General features: G+C 43.0%; 1 protein-coding gene across 1 annotated transcript in view; it reads right to left on the bottom strand.

Annotated features, from left to right (window-relative positions):
- Positions 1 to 3,493: 3,493 nt before the first annotated feature.
- LOC140233923 (uncharacterized) overlaps positions 3,494 to 17,196 on the bottom strand; it is a 31,223-nt gene continuing 17,520 nt past the window's right edge. The window contains exons 10-19 of the mRNA XM_072314012.1: positions 16,375 to 16,743; positions 15,346 to 15,571; positions 14,851 to 14,891; positions 13,293 to 13,932; positions 9,390 to 10,721; positions 7,799 to 7,885; positions 7,250 to 7,312; positions 6,603 to 7,058; positions 5,590 to 5,833; positions 3,494 to 4,739 (exon numbers count right to left, since the gene is read on the bottom strand). Of these exons, the coding sequence (XP_072170113.1) occupies positions 4,634 to 4,739; positions 5,590 to 5,833; positions 6,603 to 7,058; positions 7,250 to 7,312; positions 7,799 to 7,885; positions 9,390 to 10,721; positions 13,293 to 13,932; positions 14,851 to 14,891; positions 15,346 to 15,571; positions 16,375 to 16,743 (3,564 nt within the window). The 3' untranslated portion in view covers positions 3,494 to 4,633. The remainder of the gene's footprint in view (positions 4,740 to 5,589; positions 5,834 to 6,602; positions 7,059 to 7,249; positions 7,313 to 7,798; positions 7,886 to 9,389; positions 10,722 to 13,292; positions 13,933 to 14,850; positions 14,892 to 15,345; positions 15,572 to 16,374; positions 16,744 to 17,196) is intronic.

The raw sequence follows: 17,196 nt of genomic DNA, 5'->3' as shown, positions 1-17,196 counted from the left end.
GTTGGAATTCTACTGCAGTCATAATCCAACACAGTTATCAAAATCTTTAGCTGAGGAGGGTCAATAGACCAGAGAGTCAGTGAACGAAAGTGTCAAGGAGCGGCAGATATCAGCCCAAATAAGATGGCAATGCAGTCATACTCCCCCTCTCATAATCAGACACTCCTTTTTATGATGCCTTAGTCCCACAAATAGACATCCAAAGCTGCTGTGGGGGGCCGGAAAAACACAATGCAGAGAAGGCCGGACACATCACAAGGGCCAAATTCACACCTCGAGCGAGACACATCAGCACTACTGGCCAAGAATGAGAGGGCACCCAGTTCCAATGTTGGGCCCTTCTTCGGGCCCTTATACCGCTCCAGCAAATTGTTCCCCTCTTTTTGCATTGTTGACAGTGTTACAGTGAGACAAACTAGGAATTCAGAGGAAGGGGGGAAACACTACATTCTGTTTCAACTTTATGGAACGTCCTACGAAGCTATACAATCCTACGTCTACAACAGTACTATTTCGTTCTACATACGGGTAGGCACAACCCTTCATCTTTTTACGCACACAGCCATGTCAAGAAATACATATCGTTTCTTCTGTTGTTCTGTTTGCGACATAGCCATGAATATTTCAAACTGGTACATTCACCTCCTCATCATGCATCTCACGAAGATTTCTTTGTGCAGGAAGAGGCAACAGTCCAGCTAGCAAAGGTTTGTGCTTAAGGTGGAAGTGATGGGATACCTGACTATCACGGTGCTACTGACATCGTAACTCTGATATTTATATACATATTATGGAGGGATGAACGACATAGAATATCCCCATCACATATGAACCTGCGTGATAAAATATGAATGTATATATGTCTGATGTTTTTAAAACAGGATCCGTAGTGACGTGTGAAAATATCACCACTTGTAAATAATGAATGATAGTTAAATGTTTTCAGTTTGTTTCCATCAAGCCACTGTAAGCTGTCATCCTGACTGTATTGCAGAGTCTTTTTAAGTACATGCAATCTATACGTTCATGTGATCATGACACATCATAACACACAACTGATGGTGAATACACTGGTTCCGGCACGGGCGTCCAGCCAAAAGCAGAATTGTAGCGACGGTGTCCCAACGGTCAAAGGAGCACGGATCCACCATTTTCACCTTCGGCCAGTGGAAATCGCCGAGACACGATAGGACATCTCTGCAGACGCGCCAGCTAATACTTTCAAAGCACTTACTGCCTTATTGCAATGGCCCTCGAGTATTTCCCGTAGATGGGACTGCAGCCAGAAAGGACACACATGTCCTGCCAAATCAGCCAGCCCAAGGAAAGGAGATGCGAACGGCAGGAAGTCAATATTCGTCTCATGTGCTCTGTGGGTCAGGCAGGACAGTTCATCTGCTTCACCTCCCATAAGACAAACCAAAATATTCCACTGCATACTGATTATGAAAAAAAAAAAAATGTCAGTTTGAGGGTCCGGGGGGAAACTACCACACTTTGTGCAAAGGCAAAGGCTGAGAATACACATTGCTATCGTGCTAATTAAAAAATGGCTCCCAGTGTTCTGAACCCCCACCCAGCCGAAGCAGTTCTTTGCAACATGTTGGCATCACTATGTGCATTACTGTTAACACAACTACATCTCAATAGCTACGATAAAAAAGAAAAACCACACACACAAAAAATAAAAAAGATCAAACATCTACTTTGGCAACGCCCTAAAAGTTCATCTATAAAGCCAGTTATGCTTTTATGAGGCACAGTATAGGAAACTCTGATTTCTCTTTCTTCAATTATCCCCCTACGAGACAAGATGTGTAACATCAATACTAGCAACATGATATCCAATTCCCTCTCCCTCAGGGCAAAAGCACAGCCACATGCAACCATGTGAATTTTATTCAAAACTGCCGTTTGGTCTCTAAAACTTCTAGAAAACAGCATGTGAAATGGGGCCCTGTTATGAGTTGCACTTTGTCACAAGAGGACAGCATTTTCTAGGGTCGGAAATGCCGAGAAACCCACCCTACCTGTGCCAGTTCACACCATACACTTCACGGCACGAACGGCCGTCAAACTAAAGGATGTTTGTCAAGTTGCTCTCTGCACGCAAAGTGTTAGGTATTGTGAAGACGGCCAACAAAGCAACTGAGCCGTATGTATTTGCTTACACATTACGTTCTGAAGTATGATTGATAATGGCGATTGTGGTAATCATCAGCATGTATGCATGCATGTGTGCACCACTGTATGTATATTGTATGTAGGTTGCCACGATTGTATTTGAACAATGTATTTTTTGTTGTGAACCAGTGAAAAACAAATTTCTGTTTTCATGAATGGACAGACAATAATATCCTATCCTATCATATCATATATCATATCATATTATGTTATACAAATAATGAATGTTTATGAGTGCAATGGACAGAATATTTCACGAGGTGAAAGATGAAATGATCCATTCAACGAGGCGCACCAAACATTTCATCTTTCACCGAATGAAATATTCTGTCCATTGCAAGAATGAAAAACATTTATTATTTGTTATAACGCCTAAAATAGATCCTTGTCATTTGATGTTTTATTAATTTAGAAACAAGAGAGAATCTGCGATTGCGAGAGTGCTCACTGAGCGCTTTACGCTAGCGCGCTGTTGCATGTATACTACACTGCAAACGCAAGCGTTTTACACGCATAGTGTGCCGGGCTCTCAGTGAGCGTGCAATGCAGCAAATCGTATGGATCCAAAATTGCACGGTAAATGGAGCCACATTGGCACGGATGATGACGTCATAGTGAAATGGGCCGAATAATCAATGTCAAACAACCAATCAAATGACAAGGATCTCTTCAGGCATTATACAATATGTGATATAGCCAATGAACTCAACGTATAGGCGCATTCTGAACTGGAACGATGAAGCGGGCAGAGGACTTTCGAGTCAGAGCAAGGCTTCTACAGGTCTGCCAACATTCCCACATCCAAATCAGGGAGATTCCACACAACAATCACGGAGGTATCTGTGTGTTACATGCATTTCAATGGGCGAAATTTATTCCCAAATCAGGGAGATTTTTAATATTCTCTTATTCAGATATGAACAGATTTTGACATCTTTAGGGAGACTCCTGCAGAATCAGGGAGACTTGACAGCTCTGCTTCTATCCTGTGAATTGCTGACGGAAGGAAATGGCCTTAAACTTTTGTTATGAAGGTGAGAAGTAAAGTCGTATATTACTGAGACACTGCAACTTCAAAAGGTTGGGGGAGGAGGGGGAGGGGGCGGATAGAACAAACCTTATGCCCTTGAACAAATTACAACTCCAACTAAAGAGCAAGATTACTTGATCAATGACAACACATATAATGAACATGTTCATGATTACACCGCAGGAAAGTGGTCGGCACAGCAGAACGACGTAATGCCCTATGTAGATACCGCACACACGGAACCATCATTAATCGCAGTCAACGTGAGAGTATCTCGTACAGCCAACCAAACATGGAACCACCACTACCCCCTGAAAATGCGAGAATATCTCACACAGCCAACCGCAGCAAAGAATTCAGACAGCGCGCGAAGAGGACCTGAGCTGACTACGTTGTGCATCGAGGGACCAGAAGAGGATGAATACCCACTCATGTGTGAGCTGGCTTGATCATAGATCCTAGACTTCATTACTGAAAAGGTTGGAAATTAGCCCACCATCCAGTTGTTCAGACCCACATGTGACAAAAACTAGCAATTAGCAGAGCGAGATGAACAAAAAAAATTGTCTTCAGAAATACAATTTGACATATACCCATTTTTTTCCCCATTACACATGAGGAGTATCTGCTTTTCTATAATGCCCTGTATCTGCTTTCAGAAACATTTCTTTTCTCCATGCCCAGTAAACTCTTTGCCCTCATCTGACACATGAACCATACAAGAGATACTGGCTCAAGAGCTGGAGGCTGTCCACTTTTCACCAAACCTTTGGCGAAGATAACTTCTAGATGCTAGGTTGTGAAAATTTAAATCCCGTGCCATCACTCCTTTACATCAGTTGACTACAAGATCTCTCAAACATTTTTCAGCGCATCAATTATTTCCACTCGCTTATGGAAAATTTGTGGGCATGTCGCAAATGACAATAAACCAATCAAATCTTGATCCAAGAATGAACGGGAGGGCGAGTTGTCATTTCTCGGAGTGTGACACCACTAGTTGACCTTCAAGGCTTACCTCCAAAGGGGCAAACCAGAACTAGGACCATCACCTGTCCGTACATTGTTGCTCTGGGCCTGCACCCTCCAAATTCCTGGTCAACAGACCTCGCGAAAGTCTGTCGCCCAGCCTGGAAATGCATGGGAATAACTGGGGGCCATTTGTCTGTGGAATGCAACAACTTTACATACTCAAAGGCTGAGAAGTTTTAAATAAAGGAAAATAAAAATAGAAAAAAAAAAACTATTTGGAAAGTTTGTCATCACAACTTCTTGGTAGATCAGCCAGTGATAGCATCCACTTGGCCCAGCCCCGTTACTTGGTTTGTTCCTCTGACAAAAAAAAAAAAAGAAGCCCAAAACAAAACAAAATTCTCCCAAAATGGCTGGAATGGTAGCGGCCCAATGCGAGGCTACAGCTCATCTCCTTGTTGTCCGACGAACTGCTCGCTTAATCTTTCGTCCCGATGGAGCCCCGGGGGTTCCGGTGGCACTGAATGGGTTGGTGTTCGTGGCCCCTGATGCTCTGTGAACAAAAAGAACAAAAAGAACAAAAAGAAATGTTGGGAAAGTTTAAATGCAACATGCCTTCTGAGAATAAGTGGGTAGCGCGAAACTCTCAAGCAGTTTCCTCACAACAATTATTCATGTGATAATGCAATCAACACCACCACCTTGACATGGAATAGTAAAGGATTTGCCGAGATCATCCTTCTCTGTTCCAAATGGCTCGGTCTTGAAGGAGGTGGATCACATACATTCAAGAATATCCAACAAATCCCTGTGAAATTTCATGCACTCATTATGACTACCCTGCAGTGCTAATGACATTGCGGAATTCAAATATTGGCTAGGCAAATGTCTATTATGCAGTCCCAGTAGATTCGGCTGATGCAGGGTTGACTGCATTTTCATAAGGCTTAGGGCAATTGCGACAACTGCACATAAAAAGACTACAACTTAAACACCCCATTTATACACAAAGTTGGGCCCAAGGAGCACTCCTGAAGCGACATGAACTATTGCCTCTCTGTTCCTTTCATGCAGAGAATCATTGCTCGCTGAGACCACAGGCGAAATGGCTGAGAGGGGCATAACTGGCGTGGTGACCTTCGAGTGCATGGAAACTTCTAACATACAAAATGTATGCACAGAGTGCACCACATTCCACTTCTGGAGCACTCTGAACGTTGGCGTCCCTTTACTAAAGAGTGTAGAGCGCTTTTAGAAGCACTCCTGAGCCTAGCCTCAAGAGGGGCAGAACTTCAGAGCACTCCAGGGCTTGATTGTCAGTTCATAGAGAGTTCAGAGGGGTTCATGAGCGCTCTTGGAGTGCTCGAAATGCACTGTATAGATGGGGTACTAGATCTACTCACTGAAATTGGAAAGGCGTGGCGCCAGGCTGGGGAGTATTCCCTCCAAAGTTGAAGGATGCTGGCTGTCCCGCCGAGAAATTGAAGCCACCGGCGGGTTGGGGGGCCACAGCCGGAGTGGCCTGGGGTGTCTGGTTCGGCTGGTTGCCGGTGAATTGGAAGGCACCGGCGGCACCCGCCGGTGCACTGTTGGTGGTGGTGCCAAATTGGAAGGAAGTTGGTTGCTGCTTGTTGAATTGGAATCCACCTGACAGGGAAGAGTAATCAAAAGAGACAGTTTACTGAGCAGTCAACATATCTGTGTACAATATACAAATGATGCACAGGACAGAGTGGATTGGTGAGAATTGTATGCGCGAGTTTAACTTTGGAACTGTTTAAACCCATGAGCGAAGCGAGTAGGTCTTAGACTGTTCCAAAGTTAAACGAGAGCATCCAATTCTCACTGATTCACGAAATGGGCCTGTGCACTATTTGTGTTATAACATGGGCCCATAAATTCATGAAATGCAAGCACTTTCCCCATCATGTGTCCGGTACATCTACTACACTATACAAGACTTTTTTATTTGAGCCATGAGTTTGGATTTTACAGGACGCATGGCTCAGTGTGGATTAGTAAAAATCAATGCATGACAATTGACCAACCAGATTGCAGAGATTCTAAAGCCCGTTTTATAACAGACTAGATGAACATGTTTTCACAATCCGTGAAAGAGTGAATATCAAAGATTAACAGAGTTTTTATTCTAAGATTCTTCATCAATCTCCGAGACAACAAATGGTATATTCCCTAACAAATTTTGTGGGTAACAGTCTGTTACATATGATAGTCTAAAAGCTGGTTGACTACAGGATGAAGAATGTCTTATATTAACATGAAGTTATTAGTTAGCAAAAATCAGATTTGAAGCCTGGGATCATTTTATACAGGAGTATCTTCAAATTCTATTTATTAATCTTTTTTTTGAATTCATTTATTTCTAGTGCAGTGTTTTCTAAAATGTGAACCTTACCTGACCCTGAACTTGTGGTACTACTTCCAAAGGCTGATGTGCTGTTACTCATGGCATTTGTCCCACTCCCAAATGCTGGTGTCTGTTTTGTGACGCCCGGAGTGTTGCCGAAGCCAGAGCTTGGGTTTGCGGCACCAAAGAGTGGTGCAGATGGCGTGGACGCCGCCTGTGCAAATGGGGAGGCAGCCGCCGGACTGCCGCCGAAAGGGTTGCCGGTGGTGCTGGTGGTGGTAGCACCGCCAAAGCTGAATGTGGATGCAGCCGGAGTTGCCGACGGCTGGGCACCAAATCCAGGCGACGGATTGCTGCTGTTACTGGCGCTGCTGAAACCGCCGAAGCTGGGCGCCGGGGCCGCCGTGGTGCTGCCAAAGCCTCCAAAACCAGAGCTCTGCGAGGAACTGGGGTTGCTGTTGATGGCTGTAAATCCACCCATTGCAGCTCCTGCTCCTGTAGACGCTGAATAGATCAACATAAATTCAGATATTACTTATAAATGTAATGGACACTCTAGTTCTCTACCACTGCAAGACAATCGTGTTATATACACACTCAGACAGACAGACAGACAGACAAGAAGAATTAAATAGATGGATAGAGAGAAAGATGGGGGGGGGGACATCTTCTGAAATGACTCTTACTGTACTTACCCGAGTTTTGGGCTGATCCAAAAGAGAAGCCCCCTGATGGCGTTGTTGCTGATGTCATAGCAGCTGTTGAAAGTCGGGGCAAAGACAGAAAGAGAAGATCACATTATAAATAACCCTTGCAAGTTGTCGGATGGGTTGCCACGTACTGCAATAGTTTGCAAAGTGTAATGTTTTGCAAATCTGGACTTGTACGCAGATGTGGTCAAATTCAGAGACAAACACAGCAGCAACAGAATAAGAAATAGTATCATCCCTCTTCAAGAAACACATGATTCATATTGCATTTGTGTTATGGGAAGAAATATCTTGGTACATTGTATTGTGAATTCCATGAATACCAGTCAACTTGTAAACTTTGCAAAAACTGACACAATCGTAAAATGCAATTCATATGCAGCGACTCCGCAGGATCTCATGATCTGCAATCAGAGTAATAACTGCTATTTGGACCTTTAACACTCCAGTCAAGAGCAATTCCCCTTGTAACTAACCCTCTCTCCTTTTTCACGTGTCAGGACAACACAGAAAACTCACTCTCTTCTCTCTTACCATTTCCGAAGTTGAACGACGGAGCAGGCTGTGAAGTTCCAGTGGCAGATGATGTTGTTGCTGCACCAAAGCTGAATCCGGATGATCCTACCGAAAACACAAATCATAAGTTTGACACATCAGGCTTTATGACAGAACTTGATGTGGGTCTCTTGTTCTCTCACACGCATTGATACAGAGACTTATTTCCATACTCTGACGAACCATCAGAAATCCTGCAAATTTAGCTGTAACACCGCCCCCCCCCTCCCCCCCGGGGGGGGGGGGGGGGGGGGGGTGGAGTGGGAAGGGGTTCTTGAAAAATGTGAGTGTTTCTTGTAATGCTGCTTCCGCGGATTCCGCCCCCCTTCAGATCTCGCCTATGGAACGCGCGATTGCGCCGAAAATCGGCACACGCGACGCCCGCGACGTATTCTATCAAAATGAATGGTTGCTTTCTCCGAAAACTTTTTCTTATATTTTATATTAATTAATTATTGTAATTTATGCATGAAATCGGTTTTGGGCTCTAAATCAATTATTAATGCTCCAATTAAGCTAATTTCTTTTTTAAAATGTTTCTTGTATCATTCTTCTGAGACATAGGATAAAAAAAAATCTGTATCGAAATTAATTTCTTATGTATTTTATTGTTTTTTGAATTTCTTATGTATTTCTTTGTTTTTTGAACTTTTGTTTTTGTTTGTTTTTTGGCCAAAATTTTTCACAGACATTTTTCGAAGCATTATTATGCTAAAATAAATTAATTTCGGCCATTCTAAGTGAAGATATGAATTTTTATGTGAATTAATTGAAAAAACACAATTTGCATTGGATTTGTACACAAAATCACGTTTTGGAGCAATTTTGGGGTTGACAAATTTTTTTCGAACGGGCGTCACGTCAAAACGGCACGCGTGGGCGCAAGAATTTGGGTCTCAACAGTTGCGCGATACTTGAAAGAAAAAAGTCATGAAATATCGCGGCGGGAGCTTATCGCGTTGCGAAGATATTGCGCGAAACGTCGAGGGGGTGCGGATTCCGCCCCCCCCCCCCCAGCCTGATAAGGGTTAACCATCTTCATTATATAAAACCATTAAAAAAAGGTGAACAGAGATAACACACAACAGTGTATATCTCCAAAGCTTTGGCGCTACTTTTCAGAATTTCCAACGTTCAAATAGCCAGTTGCCACCATAGTCATAACTTCTCTTATTTTCCACCTCCCCCTCCCCATTGCTATTGCACGGAAAGTGACTTACGGATGACATGACATGTTACACCACAAATTGATTAAACCATATTCAGACTACTGAACCTCGAATTGCCTATGAAAACGACTACTGTTCAAAGCAACTTGTTCAACAGCTACTAGACACCTCGGACAAGAAACACACGTGGAATAAAACATAATGCAGATATGAAGAGCAGTCCATGAATGCAAAACTATAAGAGATGCCCTGATCCCAACACTCTGTGGCTAATTTGTGTTATATAACTTTTCTTCAGACTTGGTGTGGAATAGATTAGTGTACTTGGGCTTTCTTTGACTAAACACAACATGATTATAACTCACAGTCAACACACAGACCAAGGGTTATCTGGCACTCACCTTGATTATTATTGTGATTCTGACTGCCAAAGGTGAATGTGGCTGCCTTCCCTGTGTCCCCAGCCTTCGTTGTTGACACGCCTGTGCCAAAGGTGATTGCCGATGTACCAGAAGCAGCAGCAGCCGTCGCTGCAGGTTGTGAGGTCTGTCCGAACAGCGCAGTGCCTGGCGTGCTGGTCGGCTCCTGGCTCTTAGCGGTGAAGCTGAAGCCCGGCGCTGCTGCCTGCGGTGCCGTGGTCGATTTCTGCTCGCCAAAGGTGAAGCCACCGGTGCTTGCCGGTGCCGCCTGGTCAGCTTTGCTGGTGCCACCGAAGGAGAAGCTGGCCGTTGATGACGGGCCGACACTTGTTGCAGTGCCACCAAACGTAAATGGCTGGCTCTTGCCGGTGCCTGCGGAAGCATCCTGTGGCTTGCTTGCATTGAGGGTAGTTGTTGTTGTGCCAGCTGCAGCTCCAAACTGGAACGGTGCAGAACTTGGCTTGGTGCTGCTTGGTGCCACACCGAAACTAAATGATGGTGCAGCAGTGTCCGCCTTTTTCTCCTCCTTCTTCTCTGCAGGTGCCCCAAAGGCAAATGTCTTGGACGGAGGACCATCCTCCTCTGTTTTCGACTGGAAAATATTGACATTGGGAGGAGGACCGTCCTTCTCCACAGTGGTTTGCCCCACAGTGGCTGCGCTCTGTCCAAACTTAAAACCGCCACCAGTGGCAATGCTGTTTGTCTTCTCCGACTTGGAGCTGTCACTCTGTCCAAATTTGAAGCTGCCAGTTGCGGTGCCAGCACCGAACTTGAAGCCATCGCCGGCCGGCTTTGATTCTGTGCTTGCAGAAAACTTGAAACCACCGTCTGCAGTCTTTGTTTCTGCACCAGCACCGGCACCAAACTGAAAGTTTTGCCCTGCAGTCTTTGATTCTGTGCTGGCCCCAAATTTGAAGCCTCCCAACACAACGCTGTCTCCTGTGGTACTAGATTTATCCGGCTTTGAATGATTGGGGGTAGATGTATTCGCACCTCCACTGCTACCTTCCTGGTCAGATTTCTTGGCTAATGATGATGTGCTGTCTGTTGGCTTTGAGAAAGAAAAGTTTGTAGGCAGCTTAAAGCCACCTTCCGATGATGCGTTCCCTATACCATTTAGACTCGCCGGCTTTGAACTCGACCCTAAACTCAAACCCGCTGGCAATTTAAAAGCACCACTTTGAGCAGTGTCCTTGCTGCCGGCATTGTTCAGATTTGCGTTCAACGAACTGGAGGTTGTGGTACTTCCAAACTTAAAGGCACCTGACGTTTCTCCGTTACTCAAAGAGGTACTTCCAAACTTGACTGACGACGCTGTGAAGAGATGGGTGAATCAAGTGTTATGCATTTTCAAAGAATGAATCGACATTGCCTTAACCCTAAAAAGACTGGGGGGGGGCCTAAAAGGCCCCCCCCTCGACATTTTGCGTGATTACTCTGCAACACGCAATGCTCTCGCCGCGATGCTCTATGACTTTTTTCTTTCGAGTTTCCCGCACATTTTGACACCAAATTTGTGACGCCCGGGGGTACGGTTCTGAAGTTACATAACTTTTTGTATATGCACGCAAGGCCGAAAATGGCTCAAAAATGTGATTTTGTGTACAAAGTCAATGCAAATTGAGTTTTCTTACATGGTTCATATAAATATGCTTATTTTTACTCTCAATGGCTAAAATTAATTTGTTTTAGGAGTATTATGCTTCAAAAAGTGTCTGCCACAAATTTTGTTAAAAAAAACAACAAAATCAAAAGGTCGAAAAAACAAAGAAATACATAAGAAATTCATAAAACAATAAAATAAATAAGAAATTAATTTTGATACCGAATTTTTTTTCAAGTACATTTGCTAAGAATGCCACAAAGAATAATTAGACCAAAAATGAGCACTTTTGGAGCTTTATTTACTGATTTAGATCAAAGAGTCTGATTTCTTGCATAAATTAGAATAATTAATCAAAATAAAATAAAAGAAGACTATTTTATAAAATTCAAATATACGATCTTGTAGATTACATCGCACACTACCATTGTGCAAATTTCTGCGGCGATCGCGCGATCCACGGCCGAGATCTTAAGGGGGGGCCCTTTAGGCCCCCCCCCAGTCTTTCGAGCTACCAAAATAGCCCAGTCTTTTTAGGGTTAATGCAGAGGTTCAGATTGATTTAAAGTATCTATTAACATGAAACCTTAATTTCTGAACTACCTTTAGCTATGAAAAGCACTTAGTCTATCCAAATAAATCAAATAATATCTTTTGTGTCTGAATTGCTTTCAAAAGATGGTTTAATTTGATTTAGATAGAGGATTCAGATTTAACTTTCAGTGAGAAGATTAGAAATCACTTATGAAATATGAAAGAGCATATAACACTAAGACGAATTCAAAGTTCATTTGATGAAAATCGGTTTTGAAAAGGACGATATCAAAAAACAAAATAAAACAAAGTGGTCCGCATAAAAGGCACGTCCCATCTTTTATGTGGACCTCTTTGTTTTTGGATATCTCTGTCAATTCAAAACCAGTTTTCATCAAATGAACTCTTAAAATTGTATGCTCTTTCATATTTCATAAGAGGTTTCTCATTTTCTCACAAAAAGGTTGGAAACATGAAGCCCAATCTCAACCACAAATATGCAATCTCTTTAATATCTTAGGAGTCAGCTCTACCCTGTTTGACATTCTTTGCCTTCTTTGTTTTTCCTTTTCCTCTACACACTGTTAGAATGTGACTTCCTTCAGGACATAACTCCTTGCCCCAGTTTGCCACATCCACATTACAAGTCTTTAAGTATTTGGTGAGTTTGAGCGCTGCTTTATCTGCCTTACGTGTGCAGGTACACATCACTGTAATTATACATGTACATGTGCGTATCACAGAGACGCACATTTGCACACACAACCACACACTAAAGCCTGAATTCACAAAGGCAATTTCAATTTTGCAAGTGGCTTATGCAAATTCTGTCTGCGTAAAATGTGCACGACAGAACGTCTACCCCAGCAGGCATTTATAAATGAATGCATGCTGATATGCGCATGTGAAGAGTATGTCTATTTCATGCTTGATTTAATAGTGCACAGACCATGCATTTGATTTCAACCGCCTTCGTGAATTTAAGTCTTAATGCCCAACACACAACATGTTGGATAATTCAGATCAGCTGTGCTCTTGTCCTTTCCAGAACCCATGTGAGTGCATCCAGTGCTGGAGGGAGGGGGATCTGCCTATAAATACTTTAAAGAGGAAATCCATCCCCAAAATGAACTCCAAAACAAAGAGAAAATAATTGCATACAGCATGTTTAAAAAAAAAATTGACAGAAACTGGATAAGAAAGATATGACATTTCTAAATTAAAAAAAAACATTTCTTGACCTGTTCTCATGAATATTCAAATGAGCAAGATGATGATGTCATGCCATCTAATTTCTCATGTATGCTATATGAAATTCGGAAAAATTTTAATATTTAGCTGATACAGAAAAATGCATACTCCTATACCAAAATATACCGGAGGTAACGTTTGTTTGTTTGTTTGTTTTTTAATTTTTTTTATTTATTTATTTTTTTTTTTTTGGGGGGGGGGGCGGTTTTAAGGCAAGCTTTACATTTAAAGGGCTGAAATAGGAGATTTTTGTCATTTCTGTATATCAAATGAATAAGATATTGTGAGAGCATGAAATCATCAACTTAAAGATTTGTATATTCATAACGACTTGTCAAGGAGTGTTTTCCGAAAAATGTAAAAATGTCAGAATGTCATAACTTCCTTATTTCTTGTTTAATTTTAATAATTTCTGCACTGTTCAGCATGGATTATCCTCCTTCTTTCTTATCATACTAATAAAGTTTTTGAGTGGATTTTCTCCTCAAGACACTCACTTGGGGGAGCACTCAGCGCTGGCTGGCTTCCTGGTTTGGGGCTGTCGCATGCCATACACTTGAGAATGGTGGCCTTGTTGCGTATCATGCACGTGTCACACTCCCACTCCCCGGGTGCCGCCTTGAAGCGGTCCGCTAACGAGTTGGTGATCGGTTTCGTTGCCGATACGGCGTTACCTGCCTCAGACTTCTCCAGGAGCGCATTGACTTTTGGGGCTGACTTCGTTGCACTTAGACTCGAGGTCGACCCCGAGTCGACCATACACACACCACCTTCCAACTTTTGTGACTGTTCCCTTAATTTGTCCCCCAAGCTGTTGAACAGGGGAGCCGGCTTAGAGCTAGCTGATGCAACTGTCTTCTGCTCTGTGTTGCGCTGTCCAAAGGTAAAAGAAGTTTTGTTCGATGGCTTTGCCCCGGGCCGTGGCGTTACACATGCTGGGCAGTTATCAATGTCTGGCTTATTTATAAGCATGCATGTATCGCACTCCCAAGAGTCTGCTGGTGGTTTATGTGCATCTAGTACAGAGTTTGACAGTTCTGAAGGAGCCTTCTTGAGTATACTGGTACCAGATTTCTCTATGCTGCCACTGCTCAACGGTCCATTGTCCACAGCAGAATTTAGCACCTTGACTTGAACCTGTCACATGCAGCACAAAGAGTCAATTATGCAATCAATTGTTATGAACAAGGCCTCAATGAAATACAGTATCTCAATCACCTAAGGGTATATGAAGCTTACACATGAGTTTGTGAAAGCATAATTTAAGGAACTACACATATGGCTTACACTGCCCTTTGACCTTCGCCCAAGAGGTGGCTACAATTTTCTTGTGATGACAATTACCTGGTGTATTGACAGGACAGGACCCTCTACGACAACAGAGCAACAAAGCAGATAACAACTAAATTTTGAAAATGAGCTGTAGATTTAGACAAGAGTAAGCCAATTTGTAGATTTGCTGAGAAAAGCCAAAATAAACACAAGTTAGCGGATGGGACTAAATTGATACCACATACTCAAGTATGCATCGCAAGGCAGTAATGTCAGCACTTTCTGATAGAGGAAGCACGTGTGGCAGAAACCGCAAGTTCTTGGATAACCCAAAGCCAGTTAAGGAGACATGTCTGTAATTCCCTTATTTCACTCCATCAATGCTTGCAGTATGAAAATTAGCAAGTACAGTACAGCAGAATCTTCATTGCAACATTTATTTTTGCACACATATGAGCAAGTGGAAATGTACTGTTGCCAACTCTAGTGGATCAATTCATGTATACCATTTATCTGACTAGTCTGCTAATAATTTACCGTAGACGGCGAGATATGTTCAAAGCAACTCGGGAACTGCAGCAGCAAGTAATTACTTGTCAGGTAGACACATTTACATGTTTAGGTCATGAATACTATGTAACAAAGACTCTCAAATTAAAAAAATCCATGCTGAAGAAAAACATCTCTCAAACAGATATTTCACCATGTCCCAGGAATGGCACATCTTGCCATTAAGGCTAACATCTCTATAACTTGAAATGGTAAAACTCAGAACACACGTACCATTGAACTTGATGAGGGAATGGGACCATTCTTTGTAGGCACTGCAAGGAAGTACACAAAGGACAAAATAAATTTAAATACACTGCTGATAATCACAAAAGGACACAGATATCAAGAATGACCTTTTCTATTTTTTGACCATCGAAATAAAGTCACAAAAATTTGCACTACCTCAGTGTTTCACACTGCAAGTTGGATGAAAAATTAACTGAAGTCGATGAACTTTATAAATACCTAAAATATGAGGAGAGACTCTCCTCTAGAATCTCATACTCATTTGAAATTCTCAAAGCCATTGAAATGATGAGATGATTCAGAAAATATTTTCAGTTCCTACTTGTGCATCCAGGGGGCAGCTGTAAAATGAAAAACAGGAATCCCCCTCACTAGTCATCTACTGGCAAAGTTTTGTGAAAGCTGTTTTGGCAATCGATTCAGGGCTGCTCATGCCGACACAATGCTATTTTCTGTCTTTCCTTCATTCCAAGTACTCACTGATGCCAAAGGCTTCTAGACAGCTACCGGTCTTCAGCTCCTTGGCAACCTTGATGCCCCCTACCGCTCCCCCGTCATCACCCTTCTTCTGGACCTGCTCCGCCTCTTTCCTCCTTGTCCTCTCCGGGGTCTCAAAGCTGGGCTTCTTCGCTTCCAGCGGCGCGTTGGCCGCGGGACGAGATGTGGGGTACGGAGTTTGACGTGGCATGCTGAACTTGAAGGTGGTCTGTGGCAAAGGAAGCAGGGAACAGTGTTTGCTGTGAAGACATGAGCTAGATGGGTTGGTACATAGTGAGGAAAGTCTGACTGAATTAAACAAAGTCTGATCTCCTGCCATATACTCTGCACACGTGGTATCTGGAGATCACGCTTATGAGACTAGCTCACACTTTGTAAAATTTGCGTGGAAGAACAATAGCGACACCATGAGAAATAAGCATCATTCCTTTTCTACAGACAAAATTTAAGTGCCTTCCTGTCCTGGAGACAATACACACAGCATTTGTGATGTTATTGATTTAGTTTGTCGTGAATTTTGCGAACAAATGTAGACTCTCTTGACCTTGAGCATGTGCACCCAAAAGTTGATAGGCACAACTTCACCCCCTAATACACATACATGCCAAGTTTCATTAGGATACCTCAACAGGTTTTGATAGTTACCTTGTCCACAAAATTCATTACGGACGGACGGAAGGACGGACGGACGGACAACCCGAAAACATAATGCCTCCGGCACCACTTCGTGGCGGAGGCATAACAAAACTGTACTGAGAAATATCCTTCTGGTTGCTTGTAGCATTTCCATAGCAGCTTTTGAAATGGAATTTTTTTTAAAAACCATAATACTGATGACAAATCCAGGCTTTTTTCCTCTTTCTTTCAAATGCATGAAATATGACATCTTTTATGGAAGAGTAACAAACAGTTTCTGCGAAAGATATGGTACTTTGTAAGCAGATTGCCAGGCATTCATCAGAAGACTTAGCTTATAAACTTCAAATCAAATTCTCATTCGACTTCACTCACTGCTGTGGAAGAACTGGTCATGGAGGAAGAGGCTGTCGTGCTGGGCGTGTGCTTGATGATGGGCGCCGCAAACCTAAACTGAAAGCTCTCCGGTGGCACCGCCTCCCGAGGAGCAGACGCACCTGCGCTGGGTGCGGAGAACTTGAAGGATGCCGATGATGCGGTCGATGTCGCTGGTGCCGTTGTCGATGTTGACAATTTGGTGGAGAAGATGCTACCGCTGCTCACGACGGAGAACGCTGCCGAAGACGAAGCCAGAGTGCTCGTCGAAGCTGGGGTGCCAGCGGAAGATAGGGCGGTGCCAAAGTTGAACTTGGGGAGATTGCCCGAAAGCGGCAAAGCCACCTGCGGAAGGTCTGGTACTTCCACCTGAGCAGAACGAAATGAGTCCTCTTAGGGCCAACTCTGACAGATTGATTAGAACCCAGTGTCACCACAATATTCTGGTACACTTGTATAATCCAAAGAAATGTCTCTAGGACCAGTCTATGTAATTTCTGACTCTGATTATGCATGCATCTATGATTAACTTAGTTGATTATGATAACAATCACCATTATCATAGATCTAATGTTACATATCTTCATTACTTCCATCCCTCACTTTGGATCAGTATTTAGGCATTCACTTCATTTAAACTTCACTTTAGTGATCTCTGTAGTCTGGACCTCTCCGACAACTACTGAGCCCTCCCATCTCACTGCCAATTTTGTCCTCACAACCACTGTTTGACAGGGCAAAAGGTAAAAGGAGGGCAGTGGTGTATGAAGAATAGAATAGCACAGAAATCAACAGGCTCAAATGCAAACAAAAGAAGACAAA

The sequence above is a fragment of the Diadema setosum genome, chromosome 10, assembly GCF_964275005.1.
Source record: "Diadema setosum chromosome 10, eeDiaSeto1, whole genome shotgun sequence".
Taxonomy (NCBI): Eukaryota; Metazoa; Echinodermata; class Echinoidea; order Diadematoida; family Diadematidae; genus Diadema; species Diadema setosum.
Note: the sequence above shows the minus strand (reverse complement) of the source record. Positions and strands in the feature narration are given on the sequence as shown.